The 25,561-nt window shown below is 32.9% G+C and overlaps 3 protein-coding genes across 8 annotated transcripts; 1 reads left to right on the top strand and 2 right to left on the bottom strand.

Moving 5' to 3' along the window:
- Window positions 1-1,647: 1,647 nt before the first annotated feature.
- On the top strand, window positions 1,648-3,923 carry LOC7497605 (heat shock factor protein HSF30). Its single transcript, XM_002309178.4, has 3 exons — window positions 1,648-2,375; window positions 2,594-3,468; window positions 3,561-3,923. Exons 1-2 carry the CDS (start codon window positions 1,716-1,718, stop codon window positions 3,464-3,466), a joined length of 1,533 nt encoding a protein of 510 aa, XP_002309214.3. The 5' UTR covers window positions 1,648-1,715; the 3' UTR covers window positions 3,467-3,468; window positions 3,561-3,923.
- Window positions 3,924-4,370: 447 nt separating this feature from the next.
- On the bottom strand, window positions 4,371-9,141 carry LOC7497604 (BTB/POZ domain and ankyrin repeat-containing protein NPR1). Of its 3 annotated transcripts, none has more exons than XM_002308245.3 (5): window positions 8,836-9,141; window positions 8,075-8,681; window positions 6,638-7,385; window positions 5,021-5,224; window positions 4,371-4,787 (listed from the first exon to the last, which is right to left on the bottom strand). In XM_002308245.3, exons 2-5 carry the CDS (start codon window positions 8,609-8,611, stop codon window positions 4,507-4,509), a joined length of 1,770 nt encoding a protein of 589 aa, XP_002308281.1. In that variant the 5' UTR covers window positions 8,612-8,681; window positions 8,836-9,141; the 3' UTR covers window positions 4,371-4,506. The 3 variants fall into 3 exon arrangements, with proteins under 3 accessions (XP_002308281.1, XP_024460251.1, XP_052309579.1); XM_024604483.2 differs by having other exon boundaries at window positions 8,867-9,141; XM_052453619.1 differs by having other exon boundaries at window positions 8,075-9,141.
- Window positions 9,142-10,484: 1,343 nt separating this feature from the next.
- Window positions 10,485-12,437, bottom strand: LOC7484661 (uncharacterized). 4 transcript variants are annotated; one of them, XM_024603238.2, is made up of 4 exons: window positions 12,181-12,437; window positions 11,981-12,052; window positions 11,834-11,862; window positions 10,485-10,974 (listed from the first exon to the last, which is right to left on the bottom strand). In XM_024603238.2, exons 1-4 carry the CDS (start codon window positions 12,213-12,215, stop codon window positions 10,634-10,636), a joined length of 477 nt encoding a protein of 158 aa, XP_024459006.1. In that variant the 5' UTR covers window positions 12,216-12,437; the 3' UTR covers window positions 10,485-10,633. The 4 variants fall into 4 exon arrangements, with proteins under 4 accessions (XP_024459006.1, XP_024459007.1, XP_024459008.1 ...); XM_024603239.2 differs by having other exon boundaries at window positions 10,485-10,971; window positions 12,181-12,433; XM_024603240.2 differs by lacking the exon at window positions 11,981-12,052 and having other exon boundaries at window positions 12,181-12,428.
- Between the last annotated feature and the right edge of the window lie 13,124 nt (window positions 12,438-25,561).

Below are 25,561 nucleotides of genomic sequence, written 5' to 3'. Positions count from 1 at the left end.
CAGCTGCAGCGTTTCAAAAACATGGAGTGGAGTGCTTTACAAACCCCCCACAACAAATGACGAATACCTTCCTGCTTTTTCTTTTTGTGTCTTTTTTGCTAAATCTGGAGTTGGACTCTGGAGGTTCGGTGTGCCGGTGTGGTGTGTGACTATGTGTCCTACGATTCAAGGTTGGGTGTGACCGTGTGAGGGAGGGACGAGAGGGATGTGGCTGACTGGCGTTTGAAGATGGGGATGTGGCTGGTTGTGGTCCTGTAGATGAAGATGGATTGATTTCGTTACAGATGTGAAATTGTGAATTGTGAGTTGAGGGAGCGGCTCAGGAGCAAGGAGAAGGACGGCTAGGGTTAAGAAAGATAACACGTTTTTTTTTTGTATTTATACTATAGTACCCCTTAAACCGAACCGGTTCGGTTCGGTTTGGGTTTTTCCGGTTTCAGGTTTCTGAAACCGAAACCGAACCGAACCGAAAATTTTTACAAAAATTTTAATCGGTTTAATCAGTTTTTTTTTTCGATTCGGTTTTTTCAGTTATTTTTTTCTTGATTTTCTCGGTTTAATCGGTTTTTCAGTTTTTTTGTTCACCCCTAATAAATCCTGAGCCCATGATCTTTCCGCGTCATTTCTCTGTTTAAAGCCCAACCATCAATGTCCTTTCTTTGCTTACAAGCTCCACTTGTACGGTCGCAGAAGATTATCCCCCCCTCCTCCTCCTGTTACCAAAACGGCATCTCTGTTTTGTCGTTTAGTGAACCGCAACAACAGTGTAGGCGTTCAACACATTTCACCTGACACATCTTAGGTTTTTGACTTGACAAGTGGAGCTCATGCAATAAGTAACCGTTTAGCCGAGTGATCGTGGCCTTTGAGATTTAGCACGAGGTAATCCGACGGTTAAGAAATGTAACTCCACTCACCGAGAGGCTCAACTTACTGTTTTTAGTTTTTAGAGCTAGAAGTGGGACTTAATTGAACAAATCTAATTCTTTGGAGACTAAATTAAGAAATGAGGCTTTCCTTTTATTTTTCGGTGACGGTGGTGAGTTTCTGTGACTGTCGGTAGCATGAAAAAGGAAGTGTGATTCCAAATGACAGAAAACGGAATGGCTTGCACACATTGTGTTTTGTCGCTGATATATATATATATATATATATATATATATATATATATATATATAAAATTTATGATCAGAGTTTTTTTTTCAATTTATATATTAATTTATGAGAATTTCACCTTGGGCCGACTGCATTGTCATAAAAAAGAGTACTACTAGGTTCATCGCTCAAAGCATGAAGAAACAAAAATCTCTGCCTCCTGAGTCATTTTCACCTGCTTATCAGAGCATTTTTGAAAATACAGTAAAGTTTATTTTTTTAAAATGTTTTTTTAAGTATTAAAATATTATAATTTTTTATATCAGTATATTAAACAATAAAGAAATATTAAAAAATATTAATTTATTTTTTTAAAATTAACTTACTGCTAAACTCTAGTTGTATTGTCGATGTTGTCGTTAAATTCTTGAAACCAGTCTTAAAAATTTATTTGTGGAAGAAATTGTTAAAAATAAAAGACAATCTCAAAAATAAAGGTGAAGGTGGCACGTGTCGTTTACTTCTATCCTTGAATGGACACAGTGCCACCTCACTATCACACACACCCGTTGCATTTATAAGTACGGTCTCTTTCTCTAAGCTCCACCGAGTCTTTGAAAATGGTGGTTCCAGACGGTGGCGATTTTTTCGGCTACGCTCTTGCCGGTGTTTCTTCTGCATCATTTTCTGCAACAGCTATGTTACCAAAACTCATTTTGGATGATGATCATTCATTGACAAATGCAATAAAATCGGAGAAAGATCATAAAGTGGGTCAAGAGAGTAATATGTCCCCTTTACACGACACCGCTTGTTGCGGTGGAGGCGGCGGGACTTCATCTCCATCATCATCATCATCAATGAATACAAGAGAAATGCAGAAAGCAGCAGCAGTACTGGAGGTAGAGGAGGAGAAAAGAATCAAAGCAACAGCAGTCACGGTCAAAGAAGAAGATGATGATGGTGTAGATAGTCTCAATGAGTTGAAGGGAGGAGGCGGTGGCGGTAATAATAAAAATAACAATGGGATATCGTCGTCTTCGTGTTCCTCTGTGGATTTACCTAAACCCATGGAGGGTTTACATGAGGCAGGTCCACCTCCGTTTCTGAAGAAGACATTTGAGATGGTGGGGGATCCGGAAACGGATGAAACAGTGTCGTGGGGCAAGAATCGCGATAGTTTTGTTGTTTGGGACTCTCATGAATTCTCTAAAAATCTGCTTCCAAAGTATTTCAAGCACAGTAATTTCTCCAGCTTCATTCGCCAGCTAAATACCTACGTGAGTTAATTCATTTTAGTTTCTTTTTTCATGCTAATTAATACACTAATTGTTTATCTGCCTAGTACTGTGGTTGTTTTTCATAATCTTTTTGTGTCCCACTACATCAATGGACCACATGATGCTGTTTTTTCTTCTTTCTTTTTTTAAACATTATGGTTGTGAATTTAATTTGTTTCATATTGTGTGTGTGTGTATTGGTGCAAAAACGTTGACAGGGCTTTAGAAAGATTGATCCGGATAGATGGGAGTTTGCAAATGAAGGGTTTCACGGTGCCAAGAAGCATTTGCTAAAGACCATCAAGAGAAGAAGCAGGTATAACAAACAGCAGAGCGGAGCAGTTACTGGCGTCAATGATTCAACAAAACCTCGTTTGGAAGCTGAACTTGAAAATCTGAAGGATGATCAGGATGTTTTAAGGTTGGAAATCTTGAAAATTAGACAGAAGCAGCAGGAGTCGCAAACTCAACTGAGTGCTGTTGAAGAACGCATTCAAGCTGCAGAGTGCAAGCAATTGCAGATGTTTATTTTCTTTACCAAAGCTGCCAGAAATCCTGGATTTATTCAACAACTAATCCAGAAGAGAAAGCAAAAAGGGAAGGTAGATGGGATTGAATTTTGCAAGAAAAGACGACTGCTTCAAACCCATCTCCCTGAAAGCTTTCCTGCTGCCGTGGATACCAACCAAAGCGTCCATTTTAAAAACCATGCTCAGGAACAACTGGCCACAATGCAGACCGAAATTACTGAGATTTTAACTGAGGATGTGGAGACCTGCCAAATGTTGAAAGTATTTCCAGCTCCAATGAGTGATGGGTTTTGCTGTCCGATACTTCAAGATCATAATGCAAATATAATGTGCGAAAAAAGTACTCAAGATATGTCCTCTGCTTATAATCTAATGTCAGAGAAGCTACTGGATGATGGTTCGGTGATTGAGGATTTGGTTGATGAGGAGGTAGATGTCAATGACTCAAAACTCTACCTTGAATTAGAGGATTTGATTGGGATGCCACGAATGTGGGGTGGATTTGCAACCGAGTTAGTAGGGCATACAGCTGGTTGTGTTGGATCAATTCCCAGATTGTAATGGTTGGTATATACATCTAATCTTCTGTTAATGCTCTTAAACGCAATATGCTTGGCAATCTATGTTTACATCATGTCTTTATGCACATGTACAGATTGTTGACATGCCTCTAGACTTCTTAAAAGATGGTGCTGCTTCATCTACGTGGGGTGAGAGAGTTAAAGATGAAGTGACCCTTTCATTTGAATTCCTGCAGATTAAAGCAACTTCTCAACCCAATATTTGAGATGCTAGTGTTCACAAATGTTCACGTCTTTCTTACCAGAGTCCAATCCTGCAGATTGTAAATATTTCTACCACATTACATAGAACTATAGAAGACGCACCATAGTTATGCCCTGCATCGAAGTTCTCATAGAAGGAATGCTTTTTATAGTATAGTAATTAACTTTCTGTTCGCTGGTTACTGACTTGTTATGGTATCTTAATTTACTTTCAACAACATTATGTGGCTGAAGCTTGTATTTATGAGAGTATGATTCAGATACATTGCTGGGGGGGGGGGGGGGATTTCTATACCATCGTAAGTTGAAATTCCTTTACCTAATCCTCCTTGTAGGCTTTCGATAATCCATGTAAGTTAGCAAATTAAATGGTTTTGTTTCCTGAATTTCTGTCGATACACTATTACAAGACAAGATTGAGAAGTTCCCTAAACATCTAACAGAGTGGATAATCTTGCGGCCTTATCCTACTTCCTAAAATATTTGTGTGAAGTGTAATGTGTTTGGACATAAAGAATCTTGATACCTATAGTTGAGTCTTGTAGCATGTTCAAGATGGCACTAATGTGGTGCAAGGAGGGATCTCGCTGCTCTAAAAAAGAAGCAAATCAAGACAAGCTTGACTGGTTGTTAATTAGGAAATAAGCTGTTTAGTGTTTCTACCAAGTTCGAGAGCGAGAAACTAAAAACTATTTCCCTTTCTTTCTGGATAACCAACCCATGATGTGTGTTTACAATTCAGAAGATACAGAATTCAAGGTTATTATTATCAAGGTAAACATTAAAACCATATCATACAGGAGAACAGGATTGGGCCTAATGACCACCACCCATGTCAATAAGCTTCCCATTAGACCTCGCCGTGCCAATTGACTTGGTGGATGATGAAGATGATATGACAGACCTGTCGAACTCTTGTTTATCTTCATTGAATGCCTTGCTTAGAGCATCCTGGAGTTCAAGGTGTCTCTGTCTCTTCACAAGTCGTTCCTCTGAAGTTTCATTCCCTAAATAAGCTATCTGTGATAGGTCATCAGCATCCATGATCTTGTTGAGTACGTCTGAGCAACGTGGGAAAAACCGTTTCCCAAGTTCCACTGTTAACAGAAAATTGATCAACTATGAGATGTCAATCTAGAACTGCATGGAAAGATAAACTTGAAGTTCGAATACAAAGCAAATGGCATGGTTTCCAGCTTTTGCTCCTGTGGTGTGTGGATGGAACAGTGCATTAGCCAATTGAATTAGGGCAGTCAAGGTCCTTCAGCAATGCTAACTCAAGTATTGAAGGAAAAGCAGTTTCAATTCATATATGTGTAAGCATTAGAACCTGTTCTAGAGAGTGCTCTCATCCTATTTAGATGCTCCTCGTGCATTCTGAAAGGTGCCTCGTTCAAGTCCACAGCTCCTCTTTGTGCCCCAGACAAGATGCTGGGCCTGATGCCAGCTAATGGAAACTCAGAAGTACCATCAACCTGAGCAATATCCATTGCAACTTTTGCTTCCATGGGAAAAAGGAGTTTTGCCAGTCCAACTGAAAGAACAATAACATTAATCTTCATATTCTGCGTTTCGCTTTCATTCATCGTAGTCATTAAGCAACGGAAACAGGATTTACTACCATTTCAAGATAGATAACTGATTACCATCATCCCCCAAGGATCATCAACTAAAATATGCAAATCTAAAACAAAGATTTATTTCCCACGAAAGAAAAGGGAAGAACAACTTTATTAGCAAGAAAACAAAAAAATTACGGAAAAACGATTGTTATATTTCCCAAACCAATAAGCAGATGAATTTTAGCACTGATAGCATCTGACTATATAAAGCTAAATATTAACATGGAATAATGAAAATTAAAGCAAGCATTCTGACTGGAGATATGAATCTAGTAGCAGCACCACGTATATTCAACAGAAAACTTATTGCACAGCTTCCATAAGATTTTTTAACCACAAAAAAACAGATCCTTAGTACTCAAAAGTTAAATCACAAAAAGTCAATCAGAATGATCAAATGCTCTTTGCAATAAACTATAGACAATAGACGCCAAAAGCACATCTCATCAGACAATTCAACTTAAAAAGTTTTTTGGCTTAAGCATTTCATTCTGGCAGAAAGGCTTGATGTGTAAAGAGAATTTAACTCCACAAAAGTGGCTGGCTAAAGAACAAGTAGAACTGGATATGCTTGACAAGAAACCGCAGGAAGGTACAAGCTAAGATTTCAAGAGACAGAATAAATTTTGTAATCACAAAATGAAGACATAAATATGAAGAGTGGATTATAAGTCCCTGTAAATCGTTCACATTGTAGATTCCATGGTGATAGAAATGTATTAGATGGAATATGAAAAAGGATGCCGACACGAGACAATGTTTTTATGCTGTACAATATAAGACAGACACTAGGTGTGTCATCGTACCATTAGTTTGCAAACAGATAGCTAAAGGATAACAAATCCTGCAGTGAATGGTATAACGATCAAGTTTTACAACGCCTCCAATTGTCAGTTAGGAAAGAGCAACCAGATGAACAAGCATGAGTGGCAATAGCTAAGTAATTCCAAATCCAATCAATGAGCTGAGGTTGAACCAGTGAGAGAGAATAGAAAATTATCGCAATGAGCATGTGAATAATGTTTCACTTGCAGGAAAAAAAGAAAATTCTTTCCTGTGTATTTGTCTTTTATGACTTTCCAAAGCTCTCATATGTAATGGATGCCAGTTTTTCTTTTCCACTTCAGAAATAAGTTACATGAACTTCAGGTTAATATAGTATATTCTAGGCAAATGTTCAACACACAAGTTTCATGTCGTGAAACTATCAAAATACAATTGAAAGGGTTAAAACTAAAAAGAAATGATCATATTGATTGTAACAAGACAGATATAATCAAGGCATAATACTTTAAAGGAAGAAATATGAATATAATGAAAATTACCTCTATTTTCGAGGTACAACAATTTCATTCGCAGGTCATCACCAGCCATAGCAAGAGAAAGAGAAGCCTCTCCAAGTAATGGATCCCTCCTTTCTGCTTGTTCCAATATTTCTATACACAAGCGCTCCTTGGGAGAAGCTTTTCCTTCCTCTGTTGACTTATGATAATCCATGGCCCTTGTAAGTCGTTTTGATATCTGCAGAGCCTTCCTACCATCTAAAGTAAGATCTGACAGCCGAGCTCCCTTCGTTAAGAGAGATACTATAATCTTAGGATCTTTCCGCATTGCAGCGACATGCAGCACGGTGTAACCCCTTGAATTTCTGCAGTTAACATCAGCTAATCCAAGATCAAGAATCTCAGTTGTAGTCTTTGCATCACAGTATGAAACAGCATAGTGGAGTGCATGCGCATCATCTAGATTAGTATGTGCCTCTTTCAGTAGCATTCTAACTAGCTCAACATCATCCGAGTCCAGAGCCCGATGTATTCTCTTTACATGTTTATCTAGTAAGTTACTGTTCTCAGGCACATTCAAACCAAGTTCCAAACGAGAATCCATGATTTTCTTCACAATGTATTGCGGCAAGGCTTTATCCAGAGTAACAATATCAACATTTGATTTCACAATAATCTCAACGCATCTTGTTAGCAATCTCTCACAAGCTTCACCACATATGTTTGCAACTGCTAGAATCACCAAGATGTCATCAGTTGAAACCTTGTCAAGAATGTCTAATAGGTGCCTCTGCAATCAAACAAAATAGCCAAACTAAAATTAAGAGATGAAACTGAGTAAAATGTAATTGGATTCCGTAATTGTATTCCATTAGCAGAAACCATACAGGTTTCATTCATTTATATCTTCTGTAATAGCAATCGCCGGTTCCTTTGGAAAGGAATGTAACTCTATCATGTTAATCATTTTAAACTCGACTAAATTCAAAGGTATCTGGTACCATAAATATCCATCCTAATATCATTAAATTTCAAAATGAGATTCATTTCCTTCCATGAGAATTAAGTACAGCTGATAGCACCATGCCAATATGATCAGAACTGATGGGCTATCAATGATCAACTTGGAAACATGATGATGGCCCTTCCAGTGCCTATGGTCTTAAATTATGTGCAGCTTTGGAAGATCCAAATACACTAAGCAAAACACACAGACAGTTGCATTTTTCCAAGAATAATGCTCAGAAAAAGAAAACGTCCTTGGCCATTTTAATTTCTTCAAATCAATCCATAGTACTTTCTTGCCACCTATTTGAAGGTGATGTTGGCAGTATTTGGCAAGAAGAAGAAGAAGAAGAAGAAGAAGAATTCAACAACTACTACACAAACACACTTAGAAACTGCTACATGAAAAACACTGAGCAACAACTATAAAACAAAGTTCGAAAGTAAATTCAGAATCAGTCTCTTAACTCTTACCTGATAAAGAGCCACCAACTCATTAACCTGGAATGTAAAAGAGGCATAAAGAACCTCAGTCAGGAGATCAACTGCAGGCCGGCAAGCAATATGGGAACAATCATCATCCACACAAGCACAAACATCTTTAGGCCAAGGCCTCACTTTCCCACAATATAAATAACCCAAGACTGTCATAAGTGAATCAAATCCAACATCATAGTCCTTAGCCAATTCCTTCAATTCAAACTTTGCTACCCCACTTCTGTCTTTAGCCACAGGACTCGAGAAAACACTCTTGAAAAAAGGACTTCTCGCAGATAAAATGCACCTGTGAACTGGGACTTCACGGTTGTAATTGGAGCTTGTGATTTTGGCATCAGCAAAGTAGTCAAAATCTTGGGAGTCAAAGATGGCTTCAAGGTTTCCTGATAGTTGTTGAAGAGCTACAATTTCTGGGTTTGTAAAAGGCTTTGAAGTTGAGGGAGTTTCTATGCAGCAAGTGCTACTTCCATTGCTGATCTCGTTAGAATCAGAGAAACCAATCCTATTATCCATCAACAACTGAAAGAAAACCAGAAACTATAGAACTTGGATTTTAAAGATTGAAAATTGGAGCAGATTGAACCTGTTTGAGACAAAAAGAAGCCAACTTTCTATATGAGAAGTCAGTGTAGAGAAACAGAGTTTTCATTCAAAAATTGGAAACAACTTTAGAGGACAAAAACTATCGGTACTTGATTCAATCAATCAAAGACTAAACAATAGGTTAAAAGAGATACATGCAGAGAGAGCGGGGGGTAAGCTGGGCACCATGATCAGCTAAGAACACGGGTGACGAGAAGAGGGTAAACAAAGAGACATGGAGAGAAGATACATGGTACACAGTAAGCTCTTTTTTTTGTGTGGGTGTTGTCATGAATCATGATTTGAGTTAAGGATTCTGGATTTTTTCCCGTACATCAGGATCAGACCCTCATCAATCTCTTTTCTTGTTTCAGCTCAACTTATTCCATACTGATCGTTGATCTAATCCTAATCAAACGACTGGGGGTGTTTAACAGCCAAATGACTTTGTAGTGGTCCTTCTGTTGCTGGAGCTACTACTATTGGCTATTGCATGGTTGAAATATGTTTTTGTCCGTTTTCTGCTTTCGTCACCTGCCCTGCTCTCCTTCTTATTCATTTAAACAAGTCGTACATACATTAATTAATTAAGGTTAAATCCTATTCTTAAACCAACATAATGTATTCAGAAAAAAACAAAAGTAAATAAATCTCTCAAAACTTGAATCCAAATAATTAAGAAATAGAATATATTTTCTTACAACTACTTGGGGAGAGGCCTTTGCCACTACTGCTTTTGATTCTGATCTTACGTGTCTTTCATTACAAGACTTCGTCCCTGGACATATATTTTGTCATTAATTTGTCTTTGTTGGCCTGACCAATCATTCACTACCTAAGAGGGCAAGATGAGACACAACTTCCAATTTCTGATGACAGACTACAGCTGAGCCCGTGTCAAGAATTTTCCAACTCCCGCGCTTCCAGTGTCAGAAAATAAGGTAGCCATGATGATGGCTCTACTGTCATCTCATGTTTTCTTCTTGCCTTAATTGACTCTGCTTTCATGATTTGAGTTATTTTCAACTTAACTGACAGGCATCTGTAGGCAAAGTGGTCATAAAAGAAAACGATGGTTTTGCCGGCTAAACATGATTACATAAATGAGTGTCGGCCACAAGACAACTGAGATTATGGAAGGCTTCACAAATTAGGAGTAGAAGAGTTCAACTATGCGACTGGAAAGTTCATGTCCTACACCAGTACCGCTCTAGAAAAAACAGAGGAATTAAGAAAAGTCCACTGCTTCATGCTTAAACATTCCACTTCATCAAAAGCTCTCTCTACTAGTTACTCAAATATATGGCATGAATTACGAGGGGTGGAAGCTTACACTGCATAGGTTTTGTCATAGGATAATAGCCTGATGAGGGGGGCACTGAAGTTGACTAAATCTTCATTTTGTAAGATTTCTCTTGAATACCTGACTAATAGAATCTACACTTCAATCCCTTACGGGAAATTGGAAGAATTATGGGGAGACAGGAGTGCAAAAGCAGAATTCTATTTCCTATCTATCAGAGAATAAAATGGTTCGCCAACTTTCCTGAGACGCAGCAACTCAACAAGAATTATCGGGTTTAGTGGCATGCATGGCCCCCCTCCCCTTTAAGTCTTGAGCTCAGACCCACCTAGTCAATGGGGAAAAAAAGCTAACAATGATCAAACCAAAATGTTTCTTGTAAAATTAAAATAGAATATCGGAGCTTTCCCATCAGAAACAGAAACTGTACTCATGAATCTTGCCAAATGTAAACAAGAAAATCTGTGTTACTAGACATTCAATAGATAAAATACACAGCAATGAAATGGAAAAATGAATCCAGTGAATTTCCATAATCAACCATGGTATGAGTTCTTACTGATCAATAACTGTGTTCTATTTTTCCTATGCTGTAGTACATTCTCAGAAAACAAACAAATATGAAAATTTTGCTCTGCAGAAGTATTAAATTAATCTCTCTTACTACCCCAGTTAAAGGAGCAAATTTTTTCCAACCCTTTCCCAATACAAGCTCCAAAACCACCTTCCTTCTTCGGAGAAGACACAGAATTGCTGGATTCTTTCTTACGATGGATTGTTTGAACAAGGGCTTCGACTTCTTCCTTTGCTCGTTGGAAAACGCTTGGACCTTTGACTTGATCAATTGGGGTACTATCATCAATGTCATCATTCCTTCCATGAGTTTCTATATGATGATGGACTGGTGACTTGCCATGGTGAATGATTGCTTCAATCTCTTCCTTTGCTCTTTCAATTAGATTGGGTGCCTTTGCCTTGACATCATTCTCTGCTAATACAGGAACAGCATATATGCAAAATAAGTGGTTTGATTCAAAATTATTTAGCCATATTGAAGCCATGTCAGACTCCAACTTCAGATACAACAATACAGCTCATGTCAGAAGCCATATCAGACTCCTATATATGTTACCTATCCTAAACCTCAAGTACCTATCCTAAACCTCAAGTGTGTTATCATCTTTATCAGGTTAGTACCAGCAGAAAAGATTGACAAGTTCTTCTGTAATTGTTATTGCTTATCGCTATCTAGTATCTAGCTTTCCTTGTAGCATTCCAAAGGTTATCTACTTCAGTGTATAATATGACAGATGCTGCTCAGTGCTCACTGTCAAGTGAGGAGAACCAAAAACTTTCTGACATGTTTTGGTATCAGAGCCCCTGCAACAACGGAGAGAAAAAACGGCCACAAACAGCAACATCTCTACCTCCTCTAATCCAAATACCTAACATTTACTACCACCCAAAACATTCAAAAGTTCACCACTCTATGTCCTTGAGACTGACATGGCTTCAATACGGCTCAATAAAAAATAAAAAGAAGAAAAAGTGAGAACATACTAAGACAGTATATGAATAGAAATAACAAGTGATGATTAACAATTTTTTTTTTTTACTAGAAAACAATAAGAATTAGACTCCTCCCATGTTAGGAATCAAAAGTTAGCCTAAAAAGGTTTGTGCAGTTGGTCATTTAGCCTAATGCCACTGTCCAATTCCGAATGACACAAACCATAAGTACACAGGTCATAAGCTGAACTTCCTCAATAGATCACAACCATCATAACATCTTAATCCATTGTAAGTATAAGAACCATGACAATACAACAAAAAGAAATCAAGTAAAGCACCTGCTTTCTCCAATCTTGAAGATTGATGCCTGAAAGAAAAGGAGAAGGCCACATAACAATAAGAAAGAATCCGAGCCCATAAAAGAACATCTAACATTGAGTTGTAATATATAAATGGTAATGAAGCAAGTGGGTTGTTGTCGATGCCTCTCGTCATGATTATTTTCTGAGTAAATCTTGGTTTGAACAAGAGCCTCAATCTCTTCCTTTGATGGGGTGCTGTCATCAATGTCGACAGTAGGCATGGATCGATGAGTTTCTTTATGACATAAATTGAGGGTATAGCGTAACATCTATCCCATTAAAAAGGTGTATTAATAATGATCGGGGAATTGAAAAAATCGTACCTGAGATGGGTTTGTTTTGATTCAGGTTCAGCCATTGATGTTTTGGTGAGAAATACTTTCTTTTTTTCTTTTTCTCACTCTGATTATCAGAAACCCGCGTACGCAGGCAGATGCAGAATAATATGTTACATGGGACAGAGAGAATCAGAGAACCTTTTAAATTTTTTTCCTTATCTGATCTAACAGTTTGTACTCCAAGTAAATTTGGGCCCTGCCCTACATCTGTGAGGGAATCCACTGTTCGAACACCGGCTTTCTTTTCTTTTTCCTAGGATTTTCTACGATTTCTTGATGATTTGTTTTTCACGTGTGTATACAAAACTTTTGAGGCATCGAAAAAAATGTTTTGTTCCTCGATTAATTTTTTATTTTATAAAATAAATTTTTATTTAATTAATTTAAAATAATTTGTTCTTCGTAACCAAATTTAAAACTAAAAGAAATATTCACTCATGTTTTTTTTTCAAGGTCAAGAGAGAAATTCATGTTATTTTTTTTATTTCGATCCATCAACTTTTTTTTTTAATTTGATCCCTTTACTTTAATTTATTTAAAATTTAACTTAGCAGTTTGTATATTAAAAGACGTTCTTGGTGCGTAGTTGAAGCTCCGTTTTGGAAAATAAAACAAAATTTAGCTAATATAAAATAATTACGTGTTAAGAGACCAAAATTAAAAATAAAACAAGTATTTGGACTGAGATAAACATGTAAAGAAAATAGGCTAGTGTGTTCAACATACGTACTTGATGGCGGACGGCGTCTACAGTATTCAAGCGACACATAAGAAGTCTTTTGACGACCAAGCTGAAGCTTCTGCAGTGGCATTAAAAGCCTTACAACACACTCAATTAAATTTGCTCTTCATTATTTTTGCTATTTTTTATCTTTTTTTATTTAATTTTTTTTTTCCAATTTCATCCCTAAATGTTTTGTTTCATTTTATTCTTATGTCAATTTTGATCATTATTTTTTTAATTGCTATTTGTTTTGTTTTTTTTATCATTTTTTAATTGAGATTTTTTCCAATCTCATCCCTCAAAATTTTGTTGATTAGGAATTTGACTTCATGATTTTTTCAGGTTTGGTTTCTATGGGGTTAGTCTCAGCCTCATAACTTGGGTCACCAATTTTAAAGATTAGCTTAAGTTGACTTCGGTCTTTTTTAGGTTTTTTTTAAATTGTTTTTTTTAATTTTATCCTTTAATATTTAGTTAGTTGGGGATTGGGTTTCGTGGTTTTTTTCTCTTTCCTTTTATATGAGTTTATCTCAATCTCATGTCTAGGGTTGTGGGCTTAGTGGGTTAACCCGGGTTGACTCGAGTCCGTTTTTTCGTTGCTTTGTTTTTAGATTGAATTTTTTTAATTTCACCCTTCAACATTGAGTTGTCTAAGATTTGAGCTTCGTTGTTTTATTCAATTTGTTTTTTATGAGATTATCCCGATCTCATAATTAGATTACATATTTGGCATGTTGACTCGGTGGACTTGCATCGATTTTTTTATCCTTTTCTTTATTTTTTTATCAATTTCATCTTTCAACATTTGATTTGTTAAAAATTGAGCTTCTAGTTTTTTTCATGTGTGTATATAGAGATTTTAAGGCGTCGAGACAATGTTTTGTCGCTCGATTAATTCCTGATTATGCAAAATAAATTTTAATTTAATTGATTTAAAATAATTTATGCATCAAGAACCAAATTTAAAGCTTAAAGAAATATTTAGTTTTTTTTTTCCAACATCATGAACTGATTTGCATAGTCAAGAGAGAAGTTCATGTCCCTTTGATCCCTCAACTTTTTTCAATTTGATCTATTTGCATTGGATTTATTTGAAATTTAACTTTATAATTTGTTTTGGTTACCTTGGTACGAGGATCTTGCAATATTGAGGGAAATTCTTGGCGCTTGGTTGGTTCTCGATTTTGCAAAATAAAACAAAATTCAACTAATATAAAATAATTATGTGTTAAGGGGCCAAAATTGAAAATAAGACAATTATTGGGACTTTGGTGAATGGATAGGGAAAATAGGCTAGTGTGTACAATACATGCGCTTGATGACGGGCGGTGTCAACAATATTCAAGCAGCGCATGATAAGTCTTTTGGCTGCCAAACTAAAGCGTTTGCAATGGCATTGAAAGCCTTGCAACCCACTCTTCCAAGTGGTACGCCACGTGTTGGTGGAGGCGCGACAGTTGGACTTTAACAAGCTTTTTCCTTCTCCTTTCTCATCTCCTTGAGAATTGTATTGGCCTAACAAAATTTTCATGTCATTTTTTTTTTGTATTGGTCATCATTTTTTTTATTGTTATTTATTTTGTTTTGAATTCTTCATTTGATTGATTTTTTTTTTCAATTTCATTCTTTAGCATTTGGTTTCATTTAATTCTTATATCAAAGTTGATGTTTATTTTTTTGATTGCTATTATTTTTTTTCTTTTTCAATTTCATCCCTAAGCATTTTGTTTTATTTTATTTTACTTTTATCAAATTTGATCATCGTTCTTTTGATTATAATTTGTTTTGTTTTTCATACTTTTTTTATTGAGATTTTTTCCAATCTCATCCCTCAATATTTTATTGAATAGGAATTTGGTTTCATGATTTTTTCAGGTGTGGTTTCTAAGGGGTTACTCACGGCCTTATGACCTGGATCATGAATTTTAAAGATTAGCATGGGGTGACTTTAGTATTTTTTAAATCTTTTTTAAAATTAATTTTTTAAAATTTTATATATAATATTAAAACTTATTTTAAAAGTAAATAAATATCAGCACTAAAAAACAATTAACATATCCAAATGAATTAAATCTCCCCCCCCCCCCTCTCTCTCTCTGTAGTGTCATGAATTATTGAGTGACTTATTTAGAAAATTTATAACGTATATAATGTAATTCTAACTTCCAAGAGGATAAAAATCCTTTTATTTAATTTGTAATTTTAGAAAAGAAATTCACAGACATTTAGATAGTCTTTCGTTTTCTTTTGTAGTCTTTGTAAAAAAACATAAACAAAGTGTTATTTTTAATTAAAATTAGGAAACATGCCACATAATGTCATATTGGTCTGAGAATAAAAATAAAAATAATAATAATAACACCATCTTCTTCTTCTTCTTCTTCTTATCGTGATGAATTCCAATGCCACTAATAATGGACTGAACCAAAGATTACATGGATAAGAACGCTGCTCAAGTTATTTATTATCTGATTGCAACCTAGGGACAGGGCGTACCTGTGGTAAGTGTTTTTGCTTTATGATTCATTCTCTATGCTAAGAGAGGTGGTGACTTGATTTAGGAGCAAAACAATCATTTTTTATTTATTTAAAGACTTTCAAATATTTAAATTAGTATTTTTATAGAAAGATTATGTAATAAATATGCAAAAAAATCATTAAATACTAAAAACAAGGTTATTTGTTCTTGTTTTGGAATGTAAGAAATGCTTTACAAGAGAAAATGATGTTATATATATATATATATATATATATATATATATTGAAAATGAAAAAATTATGAACTTTTTATATGAGTGGTTTAAGCAATACTTATACCTCTTGAGTATTGTCATTTTTCTTGAATAAAGAGGTTGAAAAACTATTTCGTCCTAGTAATATTAATAAGAAATAAATATTCTTTATATTTGCATTTATGAATGATAAATATTTCTTATACATGCATTAATGAAGGATAAATGTAGTAGACCATAAGAGACTTTTATACATCTCGGAGTATAACTAAGTATAAACTTGTCGAGTAAGTCCCTTAGCATTTTGGATTCAGGCTAAAAAGCACGTGCTAAGTAAAAAAATCTCAAAGAGTCAGGTGTTCAGCCTTGGCCCCAAGACTAGGCCCAAACAATGGCGAGAATGCACCCAAAGCACAACACATGGTCCAAGGGGCGCTAGGCCTTGCACTCAGGGCATCAGGCTACGTGTTCGATGCCTAGGCCTGGGTGCGCAGTATAGGCCCAAGAGGAGCCAAGCCCGATGCTTAGCATGCAGGGTAATAGACTGGTGTATGACAACTATGCCCACGCATATGGCTTGAGCCCAAACTTATTTGCAGACCCTTCTAAGAATATGACCATTATTAAAATAGGCTTTGACCAGCCAAAATTATTTTTTAAAAAATATTGATAAACCATGTTGCATTAATTTCCATTATATTATAAACTTACTAGTTTGAGTTTTTTTATATTATTATTAACACTAGTATTTAAAGCTTAGGACCCTCATTGCTATACTTATGTACCAATTAAAAAAACCTTACCAACTATTTTAACTTAAATTTAAAATAACAAATGTTGACTACAAATCAGTTCTTCCTTTTTAACCTTGATGTCAAATCAGTCCCTAGAGTTTGAAACGAATCCCTCTAGCTATATTTGGTACATAATGTAAGTCTTTATTTGAATAAGAGCTAGAGTAGTTCTAATCTTAAAAAAAGTGGTAAAATTGATTGATATTGTTTAGCAAAACAAAATGAAAATACTAGAGGCTTGAAAGCACAAATTTTGTTGTGTTCTTTCTGTTTGACACAAATTGAAGTGTTTATTTATCTAATTTTATCTAAAATTTGAGTATTTGAGATTTTTTTTTTTTATCAATTAGATGAACATTCTATGCACCAATTCTCAACTATGTCCCCGTACAAATGAGTTATCTTTCTCAATTAAAGTGTTTATTTATCTAATAAAAAAAAAACTTCCCTTTTTAAAAAATTTAGGTGGCATTTGATATAAATCATTCTTATATATTTTCTTGCAATGTGATTGTTGAAAATTAATATTTGTATTTGATTTAAAATAAAAAATTTCTTAAGAATTTATGAACAAATTTACCATTCAACTTTAAAACTCTCAGTATCTAAATTTGAAATTTTGTTTTTTTATTTAAACAAGTAAACATACATGTTGCAATGTAATTATAATCTAAATATCATGATTATAATATTATAATTAATAATTAATAATTAATAAACAAAACTAAACTAATATCTTTTTACTATTCAAAAAAGTACTATTCACCTCACTCATACAAACTTTGTTCATTCAATGTGCACTTTTATCTTATTTTATTTTTGTCTTTGTATTTTACAATGTTTCTCATTAGATCACTTGACTTTATTTCTTTTTTATTCCATCATTTCAAGTTATGTTTTGATGGTTTTTTTTATGTGCTTAAGGCCGTATTTGTTTCATGAAAAATAGTTTATTGAAAACTATTTTTTAAAATTTTTCATGTTTGTTTACCATTAGAAATATTGGTTAATGAAAAACAATTTTCAGACATAGAAAAATTTAACTTGGTTTCAAGAAAAATATTTTCCTTTTATTTTGGATGGAATACACTTTCAGAAAATTGTAAAAAATTCAAAAATATTATGTTATTTGTTGATTATATCAAATTTAATCCTTAATCTTTTAAATGCTATATATTTTGTTCTGGATTCTTTTTTTATTTTTTTATTATAAAAAAACTAAGGGTCATCAGTAAAACATTGTAAAGCAAGACTCATTGCACTGTAGATTGCTACAGTATAATGATGTTTTTGCCCTCCATGGTACAAGCCACGGAAGCATAAATTGGGGGGGTAAAATGATCTTTTCACAAGGTTCAATTGTTATTATCAAATTGAATGGGGGTACATCTGTCTCTTCACATTTTTGTTGCTTATTGAAATTACTATTTACCCTTAAAATAAGTTAAAAAAATAACTAGGTGCCAAAGGGCTTTTTTGACTTTTTCTTTTTTTTTGCACATTATAATACTTAACTACCTTTGAGATTTTATTTTCATAAACTTGCATCCTGGGATATTTTAGTCATTTCATTATGTTTTTTTTTTTGTAATTATCAAATAGACTCAAGAGCAATTAGGTATTTTAACATATATAAATTATATTTTAAAGGAAAAAGTCACGCGCCAAGGAGTTGGAGGAGCCCACGCCTTTCAAGTAGCACATGCGGGCTCATCCATCGGTCAAACATCGCTTTCCATGATGGTGTTAGGAGCGGCGCATTGAGATCTTACCAATGATGGGGTGCGTTCCGACGGAGGACCGACGGTGTGGCTCCGATCGACTTTTTTTATCCTCCCCCTTTTCTCTTTCTTCTTCTTGGTAAAATACAAAAAATTCATTTTATTTGTTTTTTATATACAATTTGGTTCTCATTCTTTTGGTTGTTACTTTTTTTTTTGTCTTTTATAAATTAGTTTTTCTCTTTAATTATGTCCCTCATCATTTGATTTCATTTGATTCTTATATCAAATTTAATCTTTATTTTTTTAATTTCTATTTATTTCATTTTTATCCTTTTTCTAATTGAATTTTGTTTTTAATTTCATTCCTCAACATTTGATTTTTATTTATTTTTATATCAAATTTGATCCTCTTTCTTTTTATTTATATTTTCATCCTTCTTTTTCTTTTCTTCTTTTCCATTTAATTCCTTATTATCTTGTGATTGAGAATTTTGTTTCATTATTTTTTCATGTTAGCCTTCTATGGAGTAGTTCTGGGCTCAGGATTAGGGTTACAAGTTTATAATATTAACACGGGTTGAGTTTGGTCTTTTTTATGTTCTTTATTATTTTTTTTTTCAATCTCATCCTTCAACATTTAATTTATTAGGAATTGATCTTCAAGCTTTTTGTTTTTCACTTTCCTCTCAATGGGGTTATCTCAGTCTTATGTTTACGTCGCGAGGTCAACGACATTACCTAGGCTGTAATAGATCTTTAATTTTTAGTTTTTTCTTAAATTGATTTTTTTTCGGTTTTTCTCTTCAACATTAGGTTATTTAATAATTGAGCTTCATTGGTTTCTTCAATTTTCTTTCGACGAGGTTACCCTGACATCACAATTCACAACCATGTCGCGGATTCAACATGCTAACCCTGATGGGCTCAAATTATTATTTTTTACCTTTTTTTAGTTTCACTATTGTCGTTGCATTTTTTATTCATATTATTAAAATTAAGCTAGTTTATTAAACCCAGTCAAATTAATAATCCAAGTCTCGATTTTTTTACTTCTTTAAGAACTCTTGCTTCTCCTTAGCATCCTTTTTTTACGATGGAAAGAATTTGGCTCGGCACGTAGCGTAGCGCGGGATACCTATCTACTACTCTTATAACATTTAGTTATAAGAAATATTACAATCTTATAAAAAATCAAACTAAAATTTGAATTGCATTTAAAAAAATAACATTCAAAATAAAATTTTAATTAATTGATTTTAATAAATCATAATTAAAATAAAAATAAAAATAAAAATAAAAAAAGCTGAAAAGAAGCCCGACGTCTAGGCCTGAGTAGGCTAGTGCACTTGGCCTATTATAAAAAAAAAAAAATAAGTGCATCAATTCTAATTTTCACATCCTTGAGTTAGATTACATTTTTACAAAGACTCGAGCTTATTCTTATTGTAATCTTCTCTTCTTATAAGGAGTAATCGTTCTCTTGTGAGAGAAATCAAGTTGTGAAAGTATAAGTGACACTTGAACTATTTTAGTATATTATTTGGTTGTGAGCCAAAAAGAGGTTTACAATCTTGAGTCTTGAAAAAGATTATGTGTAAGATTTTCTAGTCTTAAGCTAGTAAAAAGATTAGGTGATAGGTTTGATCCTTAACCCGTAAAGAAATTGGGTTTAATATTGAGCCTGAAAAAAATATTGGAATATATCTCAATTTACTTGTACATTGATTGATTGTGTATTATTGTTGCCAAATTTGAAGAGACGAAATTATTCCTAAATATTGTTTGTCTATTTAAACATTCTTGAAGTAATTAAAGATTGATATTTAAAGTGATATAATTTTGAATAAAGCCATAATTCACCCTTTTTTAGGCCTTTTTTTTTCCATGTCTTTCACAAATTAAGCAACAACAACAAGAATAATTAATCAAAGCACAAGAGAATCAAATCTTTCGGATTACACAATCTTTTTATAGATTCAAGATTTAAACCCAATTCCTTTACGGGTTTAGAATCAAATCTTTCACAATAATCTTTTTATTGATTCAAGATTTAAACCCAATCCATTTACGGGATAATGATCAGACCTAACTTAACAATCTTTTCAAGGAAAAGATTAGAGCCTCTTTTTAGCTCACAACCAAATAATTACCTAAGTAGTTTCAAGTGACACTTACATTTTCACAAATGGTTTATCTCTCACAAGAGAATAATCACACCTTACTCAAGAAAAGATTGCAAAGATTTAGCTCAAGTCTTTATAGGAATCTAACCTAACTCACAAATGTGAAAGATAGATTTGATGCAATGTAGGATTCAAAGTTTTATAAGAGAATACGAAGATGAATTAAAGTTTTTTAGAATAAAAGAAATTCAAAGCATCTTGTATATAAGATTGTACAAGATTAGGAGTATGCAAGAGTTCTTACATGAAATCAATTGGGTATTTATAGTGAAAAACCCATTATAACCGTTACACACACAAAGAAAAATGATAATTTTTTTTTTTGTGTTCTCTAATTAGAGAGAAACTGCTAAGACTTGTTTTTGAAAGAAAAGGAGTTTTTGGAAAAAGCATGCTAAAAAGGTAAGTTAAAATCTTAGGTATAAATAGTTCTTGAGTGTTTAGTCCATTTTTTAAAAATTACAACATTGCCACTTAACTAAAAATAGATAGTTTTTTAACAACAAGTGGACATTAAAAATATTTTAGAGGACAAGGGCACATACTAAAGATTATGCTTTTCATTTAATAGAAAGTATCAAAATATAGGATGAAATAATTTTTCATGAGGTATTTTTCACTATATAATTTTTTATGCACTTAAAATATATTTGGATGGAAATTCAGCAATAAAATATTTTATGATGAAAATCATTTTTGTGATGCCAAATTAATACTTATAAAGACTTGATTATATATATTGAACTTAGGCATCTTCAAGTTCATATAACATTCAAGGAGCCTATATAACATCCAAACCAGCCTATTATCATGAGCTACGTTGCATTTCATATTAGAGTTTTGAGCAAAAAAAAACAAGAAGATATCTAGGCATTGATAATGTGTCTTCTAAATTTTTTTGATTTAAACCATGAATTAAATGATATTATGATCTAATATTGAGATGAAAAAACATTTGATCCATTTTGGTTAACTTGGGTAAACCTGTGAAACTTACGAGGATAATCTTGAGAAAAAAATTTGGAAAGCTCAATCTTTAATTAATTCACTGTTGAATGATGAAATCAATTGAAAAAACATCTGATAAAAAAAAAGAATAAACTCGAGTCAACCAAGCAAACTCACAATGAATGTTATACACATTACCAGATTCAATAAATTTTTTATCCCAAATATTATTTTTCATTTAATCACACGACAATAAAGAACATGATTTTTTTATGTGTGAAACAATATATTTGTTTAAAAGTAAAAACAATCATGATAGGCACATGGGTCTAAAATAGTGAAGGTAAATAATTGAAAACAAAATGTGAAATTGCATTCTTTTAGGTTCGAGTTAAATAAAAAAATGCATCATCAATAACAAAGGGTGAAATTGTATTTTTTTAATTAAGGGACACAAAAAGCATTAAACAAAAAAAAAATAATACCCTGGATGCCACATATTAACCCCTTAAATTGCTACCGGATAATGGATTCAGGGTTCAATGATTTGTTTTATCAGTTTTCTTAAACCAAATATAAAATAGGAAAAAAAAAGGGCGAGCCCAACCTCGTGGACCTGGGCATAAAAAAACAGCCCAACTAGCGCAAATGTGCTTTTTTTTTTTTAATTTCTTAAAGGGATAGGCCATTTAAAAAAGACAACAGACAACGCATCACCTATTTTCTACAGTTTGTTGGAAAATCAAGGAATCAACTTTTTTCAATTTAAAACTCATTCTTGACTCAAAGTACACATAACACATTGTAAACACCTTGATAAATCTGTTTATGGCCACTAAAAAGCATCTCAACCAATCGAAATATATCCAAAGCCAAAATAATTCCTGTGGTTAGATCTACTTCCTCTAGCAAGGAGAAGAACAAAAAACCTATCCTTATGAAATGAAACCCATTAAGACCAAAATGACATTTAGGCCAGCCCATTATCCCGCCCTACAAAAAAAAAAGACCAAATGAAAAGAAAAATCTAGGTATTGGTAACATGTATTTAAAATAAATGAAAATATTTTATTCATAAATTTAAAAATAGTTGTATATTAGATGATATTTTTATCTAACATTGAGAAGGAAACACATTGGATCAATTAAGGTTATTCCGGGTTAACATGCGAAAGTTACGAGGATAATCTTGAAATAAAAAAAATTAGAACCTAATCTCAAATTAGTTCAATGTTGAAGGATAAAATTGATAAGAAAAAAAAACCCAATTTGTTTTTTGAGAAAAACCCAAGAGAACTTGAGTTCACCAACCAAACTTTTGAAGCAAGTTATGTACTTCATTGAATTCATTGTTTTTTTTAGAAAAACCCAAGAGAACTTGAGTTCACCAACCAAACTTTTGAAGCAAGTTATATACGTCATTGAATTCATTAAATTTTTTATTTCAAAGATTATCTTTTATTTAATAGATTTACATAATAATAAAGCAAATATGATATTTTCTAATGATATATTTTTGAAAAAGAAAACAAATACATGACAGACATGTGACTGAGATGGCGAAAGCAAATCGTTGATAACAAAGGATAAAACATCATTTTTTTTATTTTAAGTTAATTAAAAAAATAGATAATCAATAATAAAGAATGAAATTGCATTTTAAAAATAATAATTTGAGGTATTAAAAGTGCATTAAAAAAAAAACAATTGACTGGATATTATGACTTAACTTGTCAAACTTGCGATCCGTTTTATGGCACTAATCGGGTTAAATTTTTTTATGTATTTAAAAAAAAAGGCCAAAAAAGCCTAACAATGTTGGCCTATGGCCTAATGCACTAGGCCTCTAAAAGGAATAACCCAGGCATGTGGGCCTTTCAGCCGAGGCCCGTACACGTGGTCTTGTATTTTTTTCTTATTTATAGGGGTACATCGCCCCTTTTTATTTATTTTATTTAAAATATGAAGACAACACATCACCCATCAACGTCATCTCCCAGCCCAGATTTCATCCATTACTGTGGTGGCCGAAAAATGAGGGTTATGGGTTTTTAACTGACCAAACCCATTTCCCAACCCATTTAAAGCCGAAAACACCTGAAAATAAATCCTAGGACATGTAGAAACCAATTTAGCAACCTATTAAAGCCAAAAAAATAACTCAAATCACAAAACCAAACCGAATAAATTTTCTCTTCCTCGACTTAGATATGTTTTTAGGTAAAATAGGTGCTTAAAACAACCTCTATAAGACTCCCCTCACCAAATATAACTCATTGACACCAATTTCAACTATTTTGGTGGTCAAAATAAGTATAAACGGTGATTTTCTCTCTTTAAGCTAGAATATGATGAACTTTTTTTTTTCCTCTAACAGAAAAAAACTGAAAAATAAGATAAATGAACTTTGGTACCAAAATTGAATTTGTGAAAAGTAAAGGGACCGATCACCTATATGCCAAAAAATTAGGGACTATATTAAACTTCTTGTATGAAATTCATAGACACCACCTATATTACCCCCCTCACTTTAATCCTCTTATTTTTAATCCAACCCTTCCTCCAAAAAAAATATGCATTTGAGTACAAATTTAGGCTAAAAAGGCTCAATTATGAAAAAAAAAGTTTAAAGACCAAATTAATTTTTTTAAAAAATTGACTATTCCAATTCATTGTGATTTGTGAGAGAATGTGTAGTGAAAATGATTATAGTAAAAACCCCACATGTTTTATCTTTTTAGTTAATGATGTGTAGAAATTTCTACAATATTAAATACTTGGACAAGTATAATAAATTTATTAATTTTTTTTATTATCAAAACAAATAAGCCATGAGTGATTAAAGATCTTTGGGCTAGCATACAATGCACATTCGTTTGTTTATATATATATATATATATTTCATAGTAAGCCTATATATAATTATTAAAACATTCATAACAAATATAACAATAAAAGCTCTAATCTTATTTAAATAAAAAAATATATCATAATTTGATTTTAAATAGTATGGTAATCATTAATATAAAAAATAATTTTTTTAAAACTAAAAAAGTTTTTTGGCCTAGAAAACTAAACTCGCACGCTCAGCCTCTAAATAAGCCCTAGGCATATCTAGACTTGAACCAAGCCCACATGCCTAACACCTTTTTTGTTATAATGAGTGGACTATGCATCATCCACTCAATATTAAAATTACAGTAAATAATGTGTTGTCTATTGAAATAATTTTTCAACTATCTCTTGTAGTGACGAAAAGAACAAGTCCTAATTTCTTAACCCTCTAAGCTCTTTTTTCAGCCTATTTTGACTAGTAAATATCTCTAAAACAATACTTGAAACCTAAATTATCCATTCCAATTCACCCTAAAAATCAAAAATCAAAATGCAATCCTAAAACCTTTTAGGGACTTTATATGGCATGGTTAATGAGAAAAACTACTATCATTGAGCTTCCATATCAAAGACAAACTCATTTACACTGATATTGATCTTTTTTATGGCCAAAATGTGGTCGAGCAAATTCTCCGGTCAACGGAAAACACTTTCCGGTCAATGGAAAACACTTTCCAGTCAAAGAAAAATTTGACTTGGTTTCCAGGATAATGTTTTCCTTTTATTTTGGGCGGAGAACACTTTCTGGAAGTTGTGAAAAATTTAAAAATGTCATATTATTTGTTGATTATATCAAATTTAGTCCTCAAACTTTTGATTGCTATATATATATATATATTTTGTTTTGAATATTTTTTTTTCAATTTTATCCCTTAGAATTTAATTTTTCTATTAATTCTGGTCCTTATTTTTATAATTGTTATTTGCTTTTCCCTTATCATTTTTTAATTGAAATTTTTTATCTATCAAATTTGGTCCTCATTCTTTTGATTGTTGCTTATTTTATTTGAAATAATTTATGAAATGTTAATTATTATTATTATTTTAATTTCTTCATCTTTTAATTTTTTTTATTTTTTAGATTTGATCTCTATTATTTTGATTATTATTTATTTTATTTTAGATAATTTATGAAATTAATTTTTTTTCAATTTCATTCTCATTCAACTTTTTTAATTTGTAAGATTTGTTCCTCATTATTTTAATAAACTTGAAAAAAATAAAACATTAGCTCATTTTCCAGCTTATTTTCTATGACATAACCAAATACTGGAAAGTGTTTTCCAACTTATTTTTCATTACACTACCAAACATCGGAAAATAATTCACTTTTCCAGAATTCACTTTCCAAAAGAAAACTACTTTC

This window comes from Populus trichocarpa, chromosome 6, assembly GCF_000002775.5.
Source record: "Populus trichocarpa isolate Nisqually-1 chromosome 6, P.trichocarpa_v4.1, whole genome shotgun sequence".
Taxonomy (NCBI): Eukaryota; Viridiplantae; Streptophyta; class Magnoliopsida; order Malpighiales; family Salicaceae; genus Populus; species Populus trichocarpa.
This window is presented reverse-complemented; position numbering and strand designations above follow the sequence as displayed.